The sequence below is a fragment of the Heliangelus exortis genome, chromosome 1 (assembly GCF_036169615.1).
Source record: "Heliangelus exortis chromosome 1, bHelExo1.hap1, whole genome shotgun sequence".
Taxonomy (NCBI): domain Eukaryota; kingdom Metazoa; phylum Chordata; class Aves; order Apodiformes; family Trochilidae; genus Heliangelus; species Heliangelus exortis.
In genome coordinates, this window is record NC_092422.1 from 16,069,445 (window position 1) to 16,090,948 (window position 21,504).

At 37.7% G+C, this 21,504-nt stretch overlaps 1 protein-coding gene across 1 annotated transcript in view; it reads left to right on the forward strand.

Moving 5' to 3' along the window:
• Window positions 1-757: 757 nt before the first annotated feature.
• Window positions 758-21,504, forward strand: part of CUL5 (cullin 5) — a 31,934-nt gene continuing 11,187 nt past the window's right edge. Inside the window, exons 1-11 of the mRNA XM_071734856.1 lie at window positions 758-1,095; window positions 8,028-8,137; window positions 10,368-10,467; window positions 11,377-11,553; window positions 13,245-13,386; window positions 14,391-14,536; window positions 14,613-14,693; window positions 15,858-15,951; window positions 19,063-19,193; window positions 19,906-20,013; window positions 20,588-20,652. Coding sequence (XP_071590957.1) covers window positions 1,072-1,095; window positions 8,028-8,137; window positions 10,368-10,467; window positions 11,377-11,553; window positions 13,245-13,386; window positions 14,391-14,536; window positions 14,613-14,693; window positions 15,858-15,951; window positions 19,063-19,193; window positions 19,906-20,013; window positions 20,588-20,652 — 1,178 coding nt within the window. The 5' untranslated portion in view covers window positions 758-1,071. The remainder of the gene's footprint in view (window positions 1,096-8,027; window positions 8,138-10,367; window positions 10,468-11,376; window positions 11,554-13,244; window positions 13,387-14,390; window positions 14,537-14,612; window positions 14,694-15,857; window positions 15,952-19,062; window positions 19,194-19,905; window positions 20,014-20,587; window positions 20,653-21,504) is intronic.

Here is a 21,504-nt window from a genome sequence, read left to right on the forward strand (position 1 = left end):
ATAGAAGATACCTAAACCCCAACATTTCCTGCTGAACAGAAAACCTGTGAAGTGATAAATGGTTTGTCAAGAAGAGTGACGGCAGACCCGGAGATCTGGGCGTAGGGAAGCGCCCTGGCTCCGCCGAGCGCGGCTTTGTGCCGGTGCTCATTGCCCTGATCCAGAAGCCGGTGCGGCACAGGGAAGCCGTCCCGCAGGGCTACAGACAAACAAGAAATAGATTTAGTTCCCTACTTATTCAGCCGAGTTGACTTTGCGCCTCTCTTTAGGCTCCTTGGGGCTGTGCCAGGGAGCAGGTACTGGGAGTGAGGAAGGGCAGGGGGGGTGTGTGTGGTGTCTCTGAGGCGGGGATGGCCGGGGGTACCGCGAGAGACCGCAGCCGGGAGCTGCCCAAAGGCCGCCCCTGCTGAAGGTGCTGCCCGCCGGGGCGCGTCCCCCCGGTGCCCTGAAGGCAAAGTCACCTCGGCGGAGAGCGGGAGCCCGGGTCGGGTAGGCGGGACAAGCTCCCCCGTCGGTTCCCCGGGACGGGTTCCCCGGGACGAGTTCACCGCTCGGTTGCCCGGGACGAGCTGGCCGGGTCGGGTCGGCGGGACGGGTTCCCCGGGACGAGTTCCCTGGGACGAGTTCACCGCTCGGTTGCCCGGGACGGGTTCGCCGGGGCGCCTCGGCGGCGGGGCAGGGCGGGCCGCCAGGGGTCGCTGCAGGCGGAGGCCGCAGCCCCAGCGCCCGCGGTTGGCGGCGGGGCCGGCTCCGTGTCATGTGGGCCGGACCCTGCCATGGAGCCGCGGCTGCTGCCGAGCGCCTCCTGGGCGGACGCCGCCATGAGGCTCTGAGAGGCGGCTGCGTGCGGAGGACCCGGCCGGTCACGCTGCGGAGCGCCCCGAGTCTGGCGTCGGTCTTGCCCCTGGACAGGGTTGCCCAGAGCTGGTGTCGCTGCTACTGCCACCGCCGCGGGTCCGTCCGGGCGGGAGGGCGGCCCGGGGCCATGTAAAGCGGCAGCGGCCGGAGAGAGCCGAGCCGAGCTCGGGGAGAGGAGCCGCCGCCGGCCGGGGAGGCCCCGCAGGGGGGATCATGGCGACGTCTAATCTCTTAAAGGTGAGAACGGGGCCTGGCCGGGCCCTGCGTGAGGAGAGAGGCGGCGGGAGCGGAGCGGCCGGGGCTGCCCCGCCGCCAGCTGGGCCCTGCGGGTGGCTAGGGCGGCAGGGCCGGGCCGGGCCGGGCAGCCGGCGGGGGCAGGCCGCGGGCGCCGGTCTCCGAAGTTGCCGTTCCCTAGGAGCGGGGGACCGGCGTCCCTCCGGTAGGTGAACGGCCTTGGCGCCGCTCTGGGTGCGGAACCGGTGGCCTCGGCCCGGCCCGGCCCGTGTCCCTTTGGCTGCAGGCACCCCCCTCCCCCCGGCTCTCCCTTCCCGAACACGCGTTGTTGGGAAACAGCGTTGCGTCGAGCTGTTAGACAGGGCACGGTATCGTCCCTTTGTTTATTTAAGAAGGTCTAGGTGTACGGAAAATGAGTTTTAAGTTAAACAAAGAGTTGGAAGATGCCTGTGCGGTGGGCAGGTGATGTTATTTGGGTTGCCACTATATTCCAGCTGTTACCTACCATTTTTCTGCAAAGGAAAACTCTTGGGAGGCCTTTTGCTTACGTTCTGCTTTGCTTTTGTAGTCAGGCGTTTTCAAGCACTTTCCCGGTGTTTGGCGAGGGATGTCAGTCACCCCAAGCTGCTGCAGGTTTGAACAGAAGTTCGCAGTGTGACAGTCCAGTGTTCGAGCTCAGGGCTGCCTGTCCTCATACTTGTGGCATGTGTCGGGGAGCAGGCTGTATGTGGCCTTTGAGGCCATGCCAGCATACGGCAGACAGGCCGACTTTAAGCAAGTATTAGTGCTGCATGCAGTAAATGTTTCTCGAACGTCAGTGTAGTTAGGGTGGAAGGCCTTGTGAAGGCTGTCTGCTTAGTTTTATCAGGTAGCATTTTAATATATATAGAAATACAGAAGTAAAAATATTGAGAGCTATGTGTTATAATTAATGTAGTTCTGAAGAAGAGCTGCTTACATTTTAGCAATGTGACCTGTTTTGAGTATATAGATTTGGCCTGAAACTAAGACATTCAGAGTGAAGAAATGAGTAATAATTGATAGCTTTGTGCCTTCCTTGTATATATATAAAAAGGTTTTAGTACTAAATATATATTCTTAAAATCTTCTATTGAAATTGAAATGTAATTGAAATTAATTTTATTTTGTTCTCCCATGTATTTTATGCCAAAGTGGGTAGTTAGATTTTTAAGCAGATAAGACTTAAATGAAAATACAAAATTCCAAAAACACTGGTGAAAAAAGATAGCATCCCATAAGAAAAAATGTGCTTTTTTCAGAGCAAGGCTCAGACAGTTCATGTTTGTTCATGTTCTAGTTCATCTCTTTGCTGTATGTTAAGGATCTCTGGAAAGACCATTTTGTGCTTCAAAAAAACGTGTAGTTGTGTAGCCTGTAGTAGATAGAAGAAGCATAGGCCTATGAGGATTGTCAGCATTCCACTTCAGCTTTTCTGAAAGAATAAGTGTACAGTAAGTGAAAATAGAGTCAAAGGCCTCAGTTCTGCAAGATGACTTACAGAACTGAAGCCTTTGTGTTAGCTAGTTGATATTTTTGCAGCCGTCCTTTGAATCACCAACATTTTCTGTTGACAAGGTCCATATGTACATTGTGTTTTAGGAAAAATGTTGCAGAGATAACTATTCTAAAGCAGGCCTTTCTGGTGACTTGGAGTGTTTTTACATGCTAAAACTAACTAATTGGTGATTTTTTTGAAGACAGTGAGGTATCCTGGATTACAAAAGGAAGGATTATACAGTGATTTGACTTTGTTTATAACGACACAATAAACCAGTGCAAGAACTGGAACTAGAACTGGTCTTTCATTCCCCAGTTCTGCTCATCAGAGTGTTCTCAGAGTAGCAAACTGTTGATTCCATGTTATTGTTGGTTGACAGTGCCTCATGCTGTTTGAGGCTGTGAAACCTAATTTTGCTTCAGTGTTTAGTGAGAAAAAATTGGTGGCTCTTCACAGTAAAAAACCCTGGATAAGAAAGGCTATGTGTTAAAATCTGAAAGGATTTCCTGTATCTTTTCCAAGTAAGCCTGAATAATCCAACCTAAGTTGGGTTTAGGCAAGTCTTGGTTTTGCTAGGATAAATAGAAACTTAGTTTTCTCTGGGGTCTGGTTTCTCCTTGTTTGTCTTTCTACATAGGAAAATGAAGTGAAATATTTTTTCTTATGCTAGTGACACAGATACCATCTGAATCCAGATCTGACTGCCATAATTTTAAAGGGCATAATTTAAACTCCATTAGTGCATAGTTTTCCTATTGTAAATAATTTTCTTCAGTGAGAAGCATATTTTCAGAGAGCCTTCTTTAAATGCAAAATTATAATAACCACTCCCCTGCTGAATCCTGACAAGATACAACAAATTGTGATGGTATGAAAATATTCAAGCATTTAGTAAGAGTGAGCTGTTAACGTGGTAAGCTGGTATGTACCCTACCTGTAGCAGAACTGTTCTCCCATGTGGCTTTCCTTCTGGTGCCTGAGCCATTGCTGCATCAGTCCCCTGGAGTTTTTTCTCTCAACATACATATGATAATGGCACTTTTAAAATGGGATCCCATTTCAGGGAATGTCTTGGACTTTTAAACAGTATCCTTTGCAGTGACAACATAGTCTAAACCAATTCACTGGCACGACATGAAGATCCACAAGTTTTCCTGCAGTTTCTAGAACTGAAAGCACCTCAGCTTATTGCAGCACAAGAAAACCAGTAGCTATATCCATACTAGCAGATCTTGACACTTGTGGAGCTCTACTGGAGCTGCCAGCAAATTCAAGAGTGTGTCCTTGCCAGATGATTTGCAGCTTGAGCCTGCCATTGGGAGGGAGAAGCAAAGCAAGCAGTAGATTTTCTGGAGACTTAAGTGAAACAGGAATCATTATTTACTTTGGCCTTGTTTTCAATTTTTTTCTTTTTTCTTTTTTGATCTCAGGCTTTGGTCACTAATAACTGGAAACTCACATGAAGTTTTTGAATTCTTCAATTTAAAGTACACATATCCAGATTTGTGTTTTAAGTTTGTATTTTAAACTAAGGAATGTTTCACATTAGTTAGTTACATAGCAAAGCTTTCCCTATGGCTGCTTTGCTGCTTTGTGTAGTATCTTTGCTACAACCATTACACTAATGTTTAGTAATAAGATGGTGAATTTTCTTGGTTACTTCAGGTTCAGACCTCATATTTTGTACTTCATCCCTCTGTGAATTAGCCTGAATATGTATCATGACTGAAAATGATGAATTAGTAAAGGTGAAGATGTGACACGTGCAGATGAGTTGTACAGTAAGACACAGAGGATGTTGCTTTTTTTAAGATACTGTTTAGAGCATCTGTCATCTCAAAGCTGAATTTGTATGTGGCCTGAAATATAAAGAGTACACAGTAAAAGAAGCTGGATGTCCAAATAGACATTTCAAGGTTTGGAGGGACAGTAGGTTGGAGGTCTTGTTATATTGCCTTGCCTTGTTATGTTCCACATTTATTTAGGCTCTTATCCCATATTCTGTACCCTCTTCTGCTGTGCTTTTGTTAAATTTAAGAAGAATTTTGTGTTGTGTGGTAATTACCAGATTAGGAAAACTGTTTAGCGTAGCAGTTCACTTGCATCATTGTACTAATTCTACATAATATCCACCAGCAAAGTCTGAGAGATTTTTTTAAATCTGCTGTCCAAAAATGTTGTGTTTAGGTGCTTATGCAGAGGTGTAGAACAGGAAAGAGTAAAGTTCTAGTAAATATTTCAGTATAGTGTGTGAAGTAATGTATGATTCAAGTAAAGTTTGATGTTAAAATGCAACTTTTAATCTCTGTGGGCAAGTCTAGTGAAGTGACTTTTGAAGCACAATGTATTTCATAAGTGGAATTATTTTTCAAAGTATTACATTTTAAACTCCTAGAGTGGTTATTTAGGCAGGGTATGGCTATCAATCATAATCCATGTTTTCAGAGATTTGGTAAGTGGAGAAATTTTATTTTATCCAAGGTGGTGTGACTTACCTTCCTACTTAACCTTGGCAACTGTGGCATGAGGTAATAAGCTCAGAAAGAAAAGTTACCCAGGAAATACTGCTCAGAATTTGCATAGATTTATGGGTGACTCAGCAAAGTGGAAAATGGGTTCCTCATGTTGTCAGGGTCACTTGTGTTTCCGTGACTTTGGTAACAACGAGGAATTACCACTGTTGGACCTCATATTATAAGTGCACTAAGAGGGGTAAGATTCATGATTGTGAATGACAGACAGTAGGTGGTATTATGCATCCTTTCTTCTTGTAAATTTAGTGAGTGTAAGGTTAGGGGTTGAATTGTATAAACAATTTCAATAATTAAATAAAAGAATAGTTTAGTTGAGTGGTGTCTTTAATATTTTTTTAATTTCCCATTCTAATTAATTTAGGAATAAAGGATGAAATGTAAATAAATAAATGAGTGAATTTTTACTCCTGTGTGGGGAAAACAAAGTTCTAAACTTACTTTATGGCATTTTCTGCCAGGCTTTACTTGAGGAATTCTTGTAGGTGGGTATGTGTTTGTGAAAAGTGAATATGCAGTCTTTACAACGGAAGCACAAATTTTATGTGTGCTTCTTAGCATGAAATAATTAATTACAATCTAAATCATATAAACATCATGTAAACACTGGTGTTTTTAATTCTCCCTGAACATGTTTTACAGTGAAACTAGTCATATTCACAAAGGTGTAACGTTTGCTTTTTATTTTCAGCTATTTTCAGTGAAGGACTGAATTGCACTTCTCCAGAATTATAGAACAGGCTTTTTACCTCTTCCAGGAAACTTAAAAGATTTAAGTTTCACTCCAAAGGAAAACTTTGGAGGAAGTTGATTTTACTTATTTGATAGTTCCTTTTCTGGAACTTGTAACTGTTCAGCAGCTGGTTTTTCAAGTTCATTATCCTGCAGAGAGGGACTGGGAACAGAAATTCCAGGTTGGATGGGGCTTTGAGCAACCTGGTATAGTGGGAGGAGTCTCTGCCCATGCAGGGGGTTTGGAACTAGATGATCTCTAAGGTCCCTTCCAATTCAAACCATTCTATTATATCTCCAAGTAGAAGCTAATTATTTTCAAAGGAATAGGAAAAATGAGTGCAACTCATCAAAACTTAGGGAATAAATATAAAGCTAGCTCTGTGGGAGAGTCATGTATTTGATTATTTTCAAAGATGATGCATTCAAATTATTTTTTTTTATTATTTTTTTATAGTGGAAGAATTGTAGAACAATTTAGATTGGAAAGGGCCCTAAACTATGTCTCTAAGCACCACATCTAAAAGTCTTTTAAATACCTCCAGTGATGGTGACTCCACCAGTTCCCTGGGCAGCCTGTTCCAGTGCTTGACGACTCTTTTGGTGAAGACAACTGGGAAACTTGTCTCTCTGAATGGGAAAACAGTTTCTTTTTCTTTCTTTCGCTTTGTTTGTTGGCTTGGGGTTTTTTTGATTTTTTGATTTTTTTTTTTTTTTTGCGGGAGGGAGGGAAGGGGAAGGGCGGAGGCCTGGGAAGGGTGGTGTTTTGTGTATTTTTTTCTAGACAATACTGATCTTCATTTAATGGGCTGCTTCCACAAGACCCAAATTCAGTACTCACTGCAATGGTTTGATAATGCTGAGAGGCTTACAGGTGCTGTTGCTTTAAAAACGGTTACTGATATGCCTGTTGCATCTTTATAACTTGAAGATGAGACATCTTTGCACTTAAGAGCAGCAGGGGATCCAGTTTCCACACTCTGCTTATTCTGACTATTAAATAGCAGATTTAATTGTAAATTTCCACGTAGAAATTACTCAGAAGGAAATGGCTGAGATAACCTGGTGTGTTGCTTGTGCTTGTATAGCTGAAGAGGTGTAGACAGAATTGTGTACTTGTCAGAATTTCAAGTAGTTAGACTGTATTATTTGCTATATTAGAAGTGAATTGTGTCAAATATAGTATCACTACCCAAAACAATGATTTGTTTAAAAGCAAAAAGTGCATTGGAATGTAACACTGCAGATAACTCAACCAGTAGTCTGTCACAGAAATCTCAGTGAGTATTTTTTTTAATTGTGCTTTTTTTTCTTTTTAAAATGTGGAGCAGGAAGCAAATAGGATTACAACATATGCAGTAGTACTAATATTTTTCTTGTAAAGTTTTTTGTGTTTTATAGTTTGTTTGTTTCTTTTAATATTGGAAATCAGCCTGTGTACTACAGTGAGATTTTTCAGAATGATACGGGAGCACTTAATTTCTTTAGCTTTCCTCTTAATTTGTACCATAAGTTTGAAAAAATTAGATTTTTCAGGACTGTGTAAATGGTTTTTACCTTCACCAACCATAGTCTTGGCTGTCAGACTGTGTGTGTCCAGTTAACCCACAGGAAGGGAGTTGGTGGTACAGGAGCTCCTATGTTACTATGCTTCCTTCCTCCCTCTTTGCTGCAGATGGCAAATGCATACTGGAGGAAAAAAAAGGTACATAGTAGCATCCACGGGCACTTCTGATTCCTGGCTGCCATTCTGATCATGGTAATTTATTCAAGAAGGGTTTGAAACTCTGCCTCATGACTTTCATTACATGAGTCTTGGCTGGGGCAGCAAAGCTGACAGTGTCATTCATGTTGTCAATGTTTTACTTAAGTAACAGGTGAAGAACACTCACTAGAACTTGCTGGAACTACTGCATGGTAGCTAGTACAGTGAATAAAGGAAGAATTTGGTGATCTGCTTCTCTAAGAAATAAATGATTGTCACTTTTAAAAATAATACTGTGAAAAGTGTTCAGCTATGGTGTTGTAATTCATGCTAGCTTTTGAGACATCTCTGGGAAAAAGATATTTTTACATTAACAATAGAAACTGTGATCCTTAAGGATAACTTTAAATAAGAAACTTCTATTAACAATATCTTTTTTTCATTTTAGAATAAAGGTTCACTTCAGTTTGAAGACAAATGGGATTTCATGCGCCCTATTGTTCTGAAACTTCTTCGTCAGGAGTCTGTCACAAAACAGCAATGGTTTGATCTCTTTTCGTAAGTAATTCTTCATCTTGCATCCTTCTGTATAATGGAAATACAGTTATGGTACTACTACTGATACAGAAGTCACATATCTGACAAAGACTCTGGGAACACACAGGATAAAAGTACTAGCTTAAGTTCTGTTAAGTGGTAAGTGTAAATGTGCAAAATTAGAGTTTTGCTGAGATTCACATTTTCAAATGTGATGGAGAAGGAACAGCAGTTCTTTTGACTTCAGCTAAACAAGTTTTGTATCTGCTCACAAAGCTTTTGTTACAATTAGAAAATGTTTAGTACTTTTGTCAGTAAGTTAATTCAAAGGCAGTTTGAGTTATTTTGATTTGAATTATTTCTTCTAAAATAACTTAAGAATGCTACTGAAGCAGGGAAATGTAGTTTAACTGGCATAATTTGAATAGTTTTGTACTCTAAGAATAATATATATAATACTTCTCTGACAACACTTGAATTATTGTGCTTTCTAAAAACCTTGCTGTTATCCTTCCAAGCCAGAAGTTGCTTCCTGTTAGGTGAGGATTTTCTTCAAATACATTGTGTGACCTTTGCCAGTATAATGTGGAAGTGAGTTAAAGCAGATTTATCAAAAGTATATCTAAAATAGTCTTTGTCTCAACATAGATATTTTTTCTCTGATACAGTTGTAGCTTAAATCTGCAGTCTCTTTTGCTTTATAAAATCTGTCACAAAAGTGTTTTTTATTTAAACACACTTATTGCAGTATGTATCTTTATTTCTCTTTTTGATGAGGAAGGTGGGGTGATTCTTTTTACACCCACCTTACTGACACACTTTTCTACCAACCAGAAGGACACAGTTTATCACATAATTTTAATATCTTACCATGTCATGGCTACAGTAGTTGCTAAAGATGTGATATAGTTAAGGTACAAATTCAGTTCTCAGTTGTTGCTTTCAATTTTAATAAGTAGTTCAATAATTCTGCATTAGTATTGAAATTTTTCATCTATTAAATTTTTTGTAGCTGAATTATTGAATAGAACTTAAGTAACTTTACAGCTAAACTAGGGATATTGCGGGAAAGGATCCCACTCTCCTGGATTCTTTTTTTAAGACAGTGCTCTTTGTTAAGCTTTTTAATTAAAATTCAAAATCTGTAGGCGTCTTCTACCTGCCCTTTGAGTATCATTATCCAGTATTACTTTTTCCACTGCTGTCAGGAAACTGGTGTTCTAAATACAGCAGTACCTTTTCTGCACGTGAAAGTTGCACATGTCTCACAGTTGAGATGGACTCCTCTAAATCCTGGGCCAGCACCTTTGGTCTGTGTCACAGGAACTTGACACTTTACAAGTTTTGGCTTTTCAGTTGGACTAAAAAAAAGATGCTTTTGTATTGAAATAACTTGATTTCAGGAAGAAAGTCACACCTTTAGATTAAATAGTTGCTCTCCTGCAAAGATGTGGCCTTATTAGTAGTAGGAAGAAGAGCCATAAGAAATTAATGAGTCAAAGAAAGACTTGCTAGGTCATGTTATATATAATTTGTTTTATTTAGTCTTTAGTATGAAAAGAAAGTAGAAATTAAGTTACACTTGCTGGACTGTCAGCCAGGAAAAACAGGCATTTTTTTGAATGTTGATTAAAACTTATTACCAGAGTTTTGCATTCACAGTGCTGTTTGATAGCTTTTTTGCAGTAGGGTTTAACTTCAAAATGCTACCACTATCATGATCTTATTAAAATAATTAAAACATCTTTTAAATTACCTGATGCATCCTGAGCTTAGGTTTCTCACCAGAAAGGTCTGTTTCCTTTGTAGCACAAGGATGTTGCAGGGCTTGGATTGTGAAACTGTAAGAGAAGGCTGCATGATTATGAGAAATTTAAAAATAATATGGCCTGAGAGTAATGCTTCTACTGGCAAGCGGTTTCTGTTTTCATCAAAGAAAAGCTTTAAAATTGTCCCTAGTGCAGTAAGGATTATTGAATAGAGACTGAAAACAGAATTGGCTTGTACATCTCCTTCTTGACCCTAGCCTTTTCCTAGATAGGCTGCTGTTGTTTCCAGGATGTTACAGCTTCAGTCTCTTCTCCCAGTGTGTTTTTCTGCATGTTTCGCTGGAATCTCACTGTGTGTTGTTTGACAGTTAGATAGAAAATATATTATTTTCTTAGATACACTTAGGATTTCTTCAGCCTCATACACTACAGCATTAAACCTTGAGTAGCTGTCACTAAAAGACAGATAAATTGTTTTCTAGAGATGTACATGCAGTTTGCTTGTGGGATGATAAAGGTCCAGCGAAAATACACCAGGCTCTGAAGGAAGACATCCTTGATTTTATTAAGCAGGCACAAGCAGTAAGTCCTCAATGTTTCATAACTTCTATTATTATTGTTAGAAAAATAATCACTTTTGACTTTCATTGAATATAAATACAGTCCTTTTGTGTTTGAAATTCTGTGATGTTCTGGGTATCAATTGCCCTGCAAATCTCTACTGACAAAAAGACTTAGCCTTGAGCATTTGCCGTGGCTTATTGTTTTCTCATGGTCCTTAAAACGGGGGTAGGCAATGATTTTTGCTATTTAAAAAAAAACAAAAACAAAACAACAAAACAAACAGAAAACCAAAAACAACCAAACAAAAAACCCAATGCAGCATTGTTTTTATGGTTCTAACAATACTTATGGAATCTTCTTCCACTTGAAAATCTCTTGAGGAAAATTTTTCTATAAGAAATTATTGCCTGAAAAAACTTAATTTGTCTAGCTTCAGTGCTGTGCTGATGTGTTCATGGATGGCTTTAAAATAAGCCTAGTGGTGTCCTAGAAATACCTGTGCTATTGACTTTGCAAGCCTAGCAGTCCAGTTCTATGGGCTTCCCCTCAAACAAATGAGGTCATCAGTAGATTCAAAGGAAATTTTGCATTTATAAAATGCATAGCAAAAGAGACATGTAAATTAAAAGAACAAGCCTTTAGGCCAAAGGTTTTAATCTTTTTTACTTGCAGATAGTGTAAAAGATAAAAAAAAAGCTCATTTGGAAAATGTAAACTTACAATTTACTTATTTGCTGATACCTTTCTCTACTCTAGAAATGGTCCATATGCCATGGGTTGATAACTTCTTCCCTAAACTAAATGGCACTTAAGTATCTGTATATTTGAATTTTATTTGGGCTGTAGTTTCAGTATAAGCAAAGTCAATCATTATTTTGTGTAAAAATGTGTTTTAAAATTACCTCCTCTTCTTCCCTCCTCCTCCAGAGAGTGCTGAGTCATCAAGATGATACAGCTTTGCTAAAAGCATATATAGTGGAGTGGCGCAAGTTCTTCACACAGTGTGATATTTTGCCCAAGCCATTTTGTCAGTTAGAAATTACCTTAATGGGCAAGCAAGGTAGCAACAAGAAATCTAATGTAGAGGACAGTATTGTTCGAAAGGTAAGTGATAAGTATTGAAGAGTTTTGCTGCACAGTGTTCTGCCTAGAGTAAAATGCAGAAGGAGTTTTGTAGCTAAAGATTAAATTGCATCAATCATGTAATATGGTGTATCACTTTGATTCAGTGTGAAGGTCAGAACAACCTTTGAAACTGTTTTCTTCCTCTCCATAATAATTGTACTCTGTTTCTCAGTGTTGGTTAGGTAATTGAAGCACGTTTTGGCTGGGCTTTGGGTTTGTTTAGGGCATGGGTGTTTTTGTGTTCTGGTTTAGTTTTTTTAATTAGGACTTGTTTCCTGGGGTGGGAGGCAGCTGCAATTCACCTGTTATTTCTTTACTTGTGAGAAGCTGGTATACTTGTATAAATGTGAGTAGTTTTTCTGCTCTTATTTTATTTCCCTAGGCAAATCTCTGTGTGATGACCGATTAAGTACTGTCATCTTAAGTTAAATTATGGCTGTTGATCTCCTAATTTCCTCTTTTTCCTTCAAGCTGCCAGTCATATAAATGAAAAGATTGGACATGTAGAATCCCGTGAATTTTTTACTATTTCATATCAAACACGTAAAGAAAGTCGAGTGTTTAGAGTGTAGAGTGTTCTGAGTCCCATGAATAATGGTCCTTGAAATTGCTTTAGTCTTTTATTATAAGAAAAATGGAATATAGCAGTTGTAAAATGTTAAGTCCTTCAATTTAATGTCATTCATTACCCCTTTTCACTGCAGAAGGTATCTTTAGGGAAACTAAGCTCCTTTAGCAATCTTTCCTTTGGTACTGAAGATCATTTTGACTGTCCCACCATCTATAGGATGGGAAGAACAAAATAGCTCAAATACATTACTTAGGGCAAGATTTTTTTCTTCGCCCTCTTATTTTGACATGTGATATAACCTCTAGAACTCTTGAACAAAAAGAAGAGAGAACAGCAGCAAAGACTGGAATTGTCACCTGAAGTTATCTTTTTTGTTTCTGTTGTTTGTTGGAGAAAGCATGTGACTTTACTAGGCTCTCCAAGATCTAGCAAAATGGAATTCTTAACTCTGCTGTATGCAGAAAAAAGAAATGAAGGAAAAAAAAAAGATGGAGTGGAGAAAGTAGTGAGGAGAAAGAACCAGTGTCTAACAATTCAGATTTTCTTCAGGACTGTAGTTGATGGAATTGTGTCATGCCTCTCCATTTAGGACCATCTCATGACTGGAACATCAAAGCCTGAAGTCTCCAACCTATCTTACTATTTCATATTGACTGCTGAAGGTCACTTCTTGTTTCTGGCATCATTGTTGTACTTTTCTAAAAGTGCCTTGTGAAAACTTTTCTCACGCTTGAGATGTTTTTCATGTAGTCATCAAAAATTATCCGTGTGTTTTCCTTCAAATATCTTAAAACTTCCTTATCCATAGTATCAAAATTCAGTTTTACTGTGACAGAGCTTTTCATGTGCCTGAACCAAATACTGCTTCCCATGGCAGTTCAGTTACATAAAGTAAGTTCAGAATCTGAGCTGAATACTTCCATAGCAAGTTGAGCAAGATCAAGTTCTAGCAGAGTTGAGCTGCTGTGTATAACCTGAAAATTACAATGTAAATTGCTTGATTTCTGATTTTGATCTCTTCTGTCTCTTTTGCACAAACATATTACCTGTGTGTACCTTTCTGACGGACTTTTTTTTTCTTCTTCTTCCTAATGCACAGCTCATGCTAGATACATGGAATGAATCCATATTTTCAAATATAAAAAACAGACTTCAGGACAGTGCAATGAAGCTCGTTCATGCTGAAAGACTGGGAGAAGCTTTTGATTCTCAGCTCGTTATTGGAGTTCGAGAATCATATGGTAAGTCTTGCACAGACCAATCTCTGTTGTCTCCTTGCTTTAGTAAATGAATTTTCATCATACAGAGTTGACCACTGTGGTAGTAGGGTTGGAATTACTAGCTCTTAATTTTGTGTTGATTTTTAAATTATTGTTGTTGATATATGATACCAATTCTGTTTAAAATATTTAACTTCTAAGTGATTTAACTACTTTAACTACTAATTCAGTGTTTTCAAAAAGCAGACATTTTAGCGTTGCAGATATAACCTTCTGTCTCTGCTTCTTTCTGTACTGTTTCTGACTTTTCAGACAGTTTGAGGAGGAAATGAAGGCTGCATCTAAGATTCCCAGTCTTTTTCTTCTTTGTAAAATGGATCTGTCTATCTGAAACTTCTGTGATATTTCACCATTGCCTGCCTCTTCTTCACACTTCTGCATCCTATTGAATTAAACTTGTGGCCAGTACTCTCAAATGGTTTATAGAAATACAGTTCTAAATTTTTAAAAAAGTGTACTCTAGTTAAGGACTTTATTTCTCTGTACATTTGGAAACATTTTTCTAAATAGTGCAAACCACTGCTGGATAAGCTCACTGTCTCTGTTCTCATGAAACAAGAAAAACCTAGTGGGCAAAAAAATAAATTCTAAAATTAAGACATTGGTCTTCGAGGGGCAGGCCCTAAGAAAAGCTGTTTAGTTTTCACTTTTTTTGGCTGCTGGGTTTTTTTTCTTTTTTTTCTTCTTCTTTTTCAAAGTTTGCAATTGTGTGTATATTTCTGGTTACCATGTTTGAATCTCAAAAATGCTGGCAATAATTACGAAAGATTTCCCTGCAATTAACCAAAATGTTTTTGAAATAAAGACTGGACAATTTTGGTTACCTTTAGAGATCAAAGTGCATTTATAGGATACTTCATATTCTTCAGTGCAAACTTTTAATACAAGACTAATGAGAGATTTGCTAATTATTAGCCACATAGGTTTCCAAAACTTGAGAGTAAGTTTGGATTTTCCCTTTGCAGTTAACCTTTGTTCTAACCCTGAAGATAAACTTCAGATATATCGGGATAACTTTGAAAAGGCATATTTGGATTCAACAGAGAGATTTTATAGAACACAAGCTCCTTCTTATTTACAACAAAACGGTGTACAGAATTATATGAAATATGTAAGTAAAAATCCTACTTTAACTTTGTTCTCAGTGTGTTAGTACTTAAAATGATTGCTGTTCTACTTTTGCACAGGCAGATGCTAAACTAAAAGAAGAAGAGAAAAGAGCACTACGGTATTTAGAAACGAGGCGTGAATGTAACTCTGTAGAAGCAGTAAGTATAATGTGGAGAAAAAATTACATTGTTTATATTTCTATACAGCTTCATTACATTGCAGTTTTGATTTTTGGGTGTGTTACAGTTCTATGTGGTAAGTAGATTGATATGAAACCGTGTATTTTATGTTTTTTAATAATCCATTATATTTTTTTCTTGCAGAAATCTGCATTACTTTACAGTCTGGCAATTTACAATTAATAAACTGTTTTAATAGTAAATGTTGATAAGAAGTTGTGATTGAAGGGCAGATGTTTATTCAGTTTGGGTTTTGTTCCTTTATTTTGAGTCATACTTTTTTTTTTCTGTGCTTAAAAGTGAATGAGAAAGGTGTTTAAAAATAAACTGACCAGTCCAGTAGGTACCTTTCTCAATGCTCATTTATCTGGAAGATTTACTGTTCATAGCAGTCAGAAGGAGCAACAGAAGTTTTATTAATCTGTTCTAGATTTAGGCTGAAATATGCCATTTAATACAAGTTATTTTCATTTTTCCTTCCACTTCTTCCCCTTGAGCAATATTTTACATGATTCAGATTTAACTGCAATGAATAGTTAATCATTGTATTGAAATTACTTCAGGAAACAGGTTATTTTAAATAATTACCCTTTAAACATGAGATTTCTGCAGTGGATCAAAATGTATTTTATGTCTTTTGTTAAGTTGTGAATCATTCATTTTGCACAGCTACAAATTGTAACCTGTGTAAAGAGGCTGATGAAAGAGAGATGGTTCTCACATGTACAGGCAGTTTTTGTTCCAGATCTGTGGCTTGTTCAAGCCAACCAACCTGGTCCAAATAGGGTATGCTGGAATGAGAACTATTCTTAGCTCTTGGATGTATACTTGGAAACTAAGTAGGGTAGTTGGTGTTCCAGAAGTGATGGCTCCCTTGAGAGAAAAGTGACAGAAATACTAAGCTCATTACTGGTTTGGGAATTTACCATATTTACTGACCTACTCATTTTTAAGAATTGTGGTTTCCTGTGTGGATTTCATTCACCTTACACATACTTCTATGAATCCGTGAATGGATTGATCATTTTATACAGCACAGTTGTTGAGAACAGGCTGGATTTTGTCTCATGGCACACTTGAAAAAGATCAAACTATGGTGCTCAGATGGCTAAATGAGCTAATTCTGTGTTTCATATATTTCAGCTAATGGAGTGTTGCGTCAATGCCCTGGTGACATCTTTTAAAGAGACCATTTTAGCAGAATGCCAAGGCATGATCAAGCGAAATGAAACAGAAAGTAAGTAAAGCTTCAAGAGCAGTGCAGGGTGAACTTAGCACCAACTGTATAAAAATAGATTTGTTTGTAGATGTATCAAATTACTGTTTTTAATAGATGGTGGCAGTGTTCCGCAGATAAAATATTCCTATAGGTGGGCAATTTTATCCATAAGCAATGACCATCATTGGTTAGTATTTTTTTTTTCTATCACTTCTGAATTATGTATGTTAAATTACCCTAATTTCAATGACAGGATAGCTTTCATTTTCCTTGAAATAAATTAATATTTTGTGCTCTGCTTTCTTTATTTTTCCTACAACCTGTTTTCCTTGGGTTGACCAACTCTGGTGAATGTTTCATGTGTCTTATATTCTATTTGAATAGTTCACACATAAATGCTCTTCTTTGTTTCACCTCCACTTCTCCCTTCCCCCTAGAAAAAAGTGAAATATCTCTTTACACAACTGGTTTTTTTGAAATGCAAGGAAAATTTTTTCTTATTCTAATTACTGTTGAGGGACCAATAAACCAATTAAGAAAATCTCTGCACATTTTTCAATCTGGTTTTATAGCCAATATGTCACTGTGGGTATTGAGAGTTAGCTCTGTGTGCCTTTTTAAAGTTTTCAAGCTTTTTTATTTAATCCTGCTGCCATAAATCACAGTTACTGTGATTTAGAAGTCTTGTGTTAGTCCTGTATGATAAAACAATATGACATTAATATGTCATGATTCAAGTAGGGAAATTGAAAAAGTAAAAGCTGAAATCGTGTTAATTATTTTCTTTGAAGTCTTAGTATCCTGCAGCTAGGGAATTTTACTAATATCTATGCGAAGTTTTCATTTCTATGCAAATGTGGAAACTGTTTCATGACTTGAAACAGTGTAGAAAATACTCACTTCTAAAGCTAGCATTTCAAAAAATATTTGACCTCAGGACTGTGTCATGCTGATCTGATCGTGACTTCTGGCAGTAGACCAGGGCTAAATCTAGAAAGTCACCAAACTTCTTATGAGTGTTTGTTACAGCCTCTGGGAAAAGGAGGCTTGTTTAAATGTGGAGCTTTAGAAGGGTTCATCTGTAGCATCCAGAGCATCTTAAGGAACTTGCTGAAGTATTCACACAGTCCTTTTCCTTGTGCCTATGTCTGCTCAGTGATACTGCTTGGCTGCAAAATACTTCTCTTTAGTACGTAAGAACTCAAGTATCTCTTCTGCATCTTTCTCTGCCTCATTTTGCTTATGTGCATGTCTTTCTGATGGTATTTGCCCCAAGAATTTAATTATGTTTTCTTTATTAAACAGCATCTGACAAAAAAGGCCTGTGTTTGTTGGCTAGGAGCTGGGCATTACTGTAAAATACTGTGTTATATAAAGGACTTAACATTTACCTGATGTGCAAAGGAAGGAGGGCATAATGTTTTCCAGCTAAAAAGTATCAAAGATGTCATATCTTGCAAATGGCAAGTTCGTATCTTCAGTTCCTAACTTCAGAATTGGGCTTCAGTAAATTTTTGTTTGTTTATAGTATTGGGTATTGGAGGCCTAAATTTTATTTTTTCAGTACTTCATAACAAAAATATGAAGCAAAGTTGGTTCTTATGAATACAAAATGAAAGCAGAACTCAAGTACCCTACAGCTACAGTATGAATTTCTTTACTTTTCAGTGTCATAATGTATTGAGAGACATTCCAATGGAATGTTCTCTTCGTTTCGTTAATTTGAAATTTGTCTTTGAAGAATCTGGGGTTTGGGATTTCCTCTATTGTTAGGGATGAACCTGAAGTCTTCCTTTGCCACCACTTATTACAGCAAACTCCTACTTTTTTTCTTGAAGTATTCATATAATGACTGGTTTACAAAAGCAGATGTAGAACATTTTAATATCAATATTTTTGTTTCCTTTTGTCTGTGATCTCTTATTCCCTGTCACTGTTTTTTAGAGTACAGATTAAAAGATGCAGTAAAATTTGAGTGAGCTTTTTGAAATTACCATATGTGAAACTGCTGCCATCACTTACAGTGATGTACATCTAAATGGCACTGAGAATACCTCAGAATCTTTTTTTTTTTTTTTCGTGTTTCCTGAAATCCTGTCCTTTACACCATTGTGAGCTGTCTCTAGTAGCTCTGCAAGTTCTTGTTGAAAGTGGTTTCCATTATTTAATTTGCATTTTTTAATAAAAGGACTGTTTGTCCTCCTGCATCACTTTTCTGTTTGGTTCTGCAGCAGTTGTTGGGAGACATGATAATATGTATTTCATCCTCAGGGTGACAGGATCTTTCAGATGTTGCTGACAAAAGTATCTCAGAGGAGAAAACAGACAGGGCCTCTGGCTTTTTGTCCCCTTTCACAGAGATACAGCATTCAGGAACTGAGCAAATCTATAAATTTTTTTGTATCTAAAAAATAATTAGAATCCAGTATAAGTTAATTTCTCTGCATTAAGCAGAGCTCTGTGCTGTGTTCAGTTAAAATCTCTGTGGTCTCTCTCAATCTCATGGCCTTAATCCAAATGTTGCTTTATGAGAAGATTTGTCAGGATGATTAGTGATGTTTCAGTACCTTACTCTTTTTTCCTTTTTATTTATGTATTTATTTATTTACCAGTTCATTGGTGATGAAGTACTATCACAAGATAGACAAATAAGCCATGTCAGTTTCTAGTTTTTGAACTTCTAACTTCCAGAAAAAACATAAACTCTGGGAAAAGATGAAGAAAAAAAAACTTTTTACCTTAGTTTTAGTATCTTGAATCCATACAGTTTCCTGCAGAAACTGAAGTAGACTTCCATCTGAAAGCAGTCCATTTTTGCCAAGCATTTTAAGGCAGTTACACTAGATCTGGAACCTGGACTTAATTCAATTTGCCATTGATTTTTGAGGTTTTTTATTCAAGCTTTTGAGATTATATACATAAGCAGGTATTAATTTGCAGTATCTTTTTGCCTTCAGAATTACCTTATGAAGAATTAAATAAAACAGTATTCAAAACGTTTTTCCTTTTTAAAGGATAAATTGCATTGTCTGTTCTTCGCACATTCAGTGTTCTCAAGTAGAAATGCAGTATATTTGGGTTTTATACAGGTCTTTGACTGGTGGTTTTATCAGTGTTTGTATCTTTCAGAGTTGCATTTAATGTTTTCACTGATGGATAAAGTTCCAAATGGCATAGAGCCTATGCTAAAAGACTTGGAAGAACATATTGTTAGTGCTGGACTTGCAGATATGGTAGCAGCTGCTGAAACTATTACTACTGTAAGTCTATTGTTTTAAAATAAAATATCAACAAAAAAACTTTGCAAAAGTTAAATAATCTCTAGTTGTGGGACATACATGTGAATGGAAATAATTATTGAAGGTTCTGTGTTTAAACATTAAATTTTGATCCCCTGAAAGTTTTAATGTCTTTAGAATAGTTTTTTATACCTTCTGTTTTCAATTGTATCTTTAAAACAGGAATGTAATTTGCAGTAAAGAAAACTGTAAGTTAAATTATTGGGATACTTACATGGTAGGATTGTGTTAGCATCTTACTGAAAAGGCATAATAATTTTTTTCAGAATTGGAACTTCCTGCAGAAATTTGAAATTCACTTTCAATCTAAGAGTGGTAGTTCAGTGTGGAAATTTAGTTTTTTCCCACTGTTCATTTTCCTTCCACTTTTTATCATCTTTTTCTCTGGGTCTGGGAGGCCTAAGTATCTGCAATTAGGATGTGCTTTTATTTGGAAGTTATTATACAATATTTGAAATGTATATGTTTGTCTATTGAAAATATTTTCCTGCCAGCTGTGTTGAGGCATAGATGCTGTAGAGCTCTTCAGTACAGAGAGTAAAGATAGAGTGCTCATTCATAGTGTGCAGTCTTGAGTATACTACAGTATTAGAGATGAGGGAATTGCATGTAGGCTCACAGCAAATTCTGTGGAGCCTTGGTTTTTTTATTTTATTTTTGTCTCTAACTTTAGGATTCTGAGAAATACGTAGAGCAATTGCTTACACTATTTAATCGATTTAGTAAATTGGTTAAAGAAGCTTTTCAAGATGATCCAAGATTTCTTACTGCAAGAGATAAGGTATGTGTTTCTGCTGATAATTTGTTTTCTGTTTAGGAACTGTTGTAATTATGATGTCTCTGAAATCCTTGTGCCCATTCAGAGTTCAGTCTAGAACCTGCTCTTAAATATACAGACTAACATACTGCTGAAACTTAATGCCAACTGCTTGTGTTTTAGTCATGCATAAAGTTGCATTTGTGTTTAGCTTTATAATGTTGAGGAGCACAGCAGTGACTGATTTTTGTGTTGGGCACCTTAATGTCTGATTCAGTAATTCATGTTGAGAATTTACTATATATTTGGGCATTGTCTCATGACTTCAGATGTGGAACCTGATCCATGCAAGACTGTTCTAAGTTGTTGCTTAAAGGAAAGTAGGATATTAATGGAAAAGAGGAAAACGCAAAACATCAGTTAATGGGAAACTGAATAATGAGATTTGAACTCTCATATTGAAAAATCAAATCAGCAAACTAGAGGCTGGTAAAAAAATATATTAGTTTCATGTATCTAAAGAGGTAAAAACTTTGTGCTTCATATGTTAACAAGAGAAAAATTGAGCAAAAAACTAATAATCTCAATTATTTTTCAGGCATACAAAGCAGTTGTGAATGATGCTACAATATTTAAACTTGAATTGCCATTGAAGCAAAAGGGGTAAGCCATGTAAACTTCATGTGAATCAAAGCTCTTACATTGTTAGAGATGGAGCTTCTCTTTTAAAATATCACTTCAAAAAGTATAATAGTCTTTAGAAGTCCTTTCTGTTCTTTGCATTATGGAATTTCTGGTTGCTTATCAACCACTGGTAAGACATTCTTCACATGTCAGTGGTTCAGAGAATAGCAGCCTGGATAAACTCAAATTTATTTGTAGGATCTATTTATAGTAACAAGTCAGTTTCTTACTGGAATTTAATATTACCTTCTGGGTTATTAATTTCAAAAACCTGAGCTGCATAACTGTCGCAACTTGAGTAAAAGTCCTGGGGGAAAGAAGAGGCAGTAACCTTTATGTAAATTGTGGCTGATTCTGGTGTAACCATCCACAAGCTGTTAACTGCCTCCTCTGGTGCCAGCTGGAGTGTGACCTCTCTGGGTGTTACATTTTTGTTTCAGTGCAGGATTAACCAGGTTAGTTTAAACAGCTTCCAGTAGATAAAGCAGACCTGTGTGACTCAAGAAGAAAAACCATGCTTACAGTAGCTACTCTGCTAACTCAGCCAAGAGAAGGTAGCAGTCAGGTAATTGATGGTTAAAATTTAACATGCAATGTGCCACTTGATAAGGAATATATCTAGGTGGTTGGGATTGCTTATATACAGTTTGTAGTTTGATTTACTATGGAAAAAAAGCTTATGTAGCTGGGCTGCCAGCTTCCCTTTCCAATGACTTGTGGGTAGGGGTGGGTGGGTATAATTATTCAGTCAGCATTCTGGTGCTTTTTCTGTATTTGGTTTTGGACTAATGGTAAGTCTAGACAGGAGGTAGCCTTTCTGTTCTTATGTTA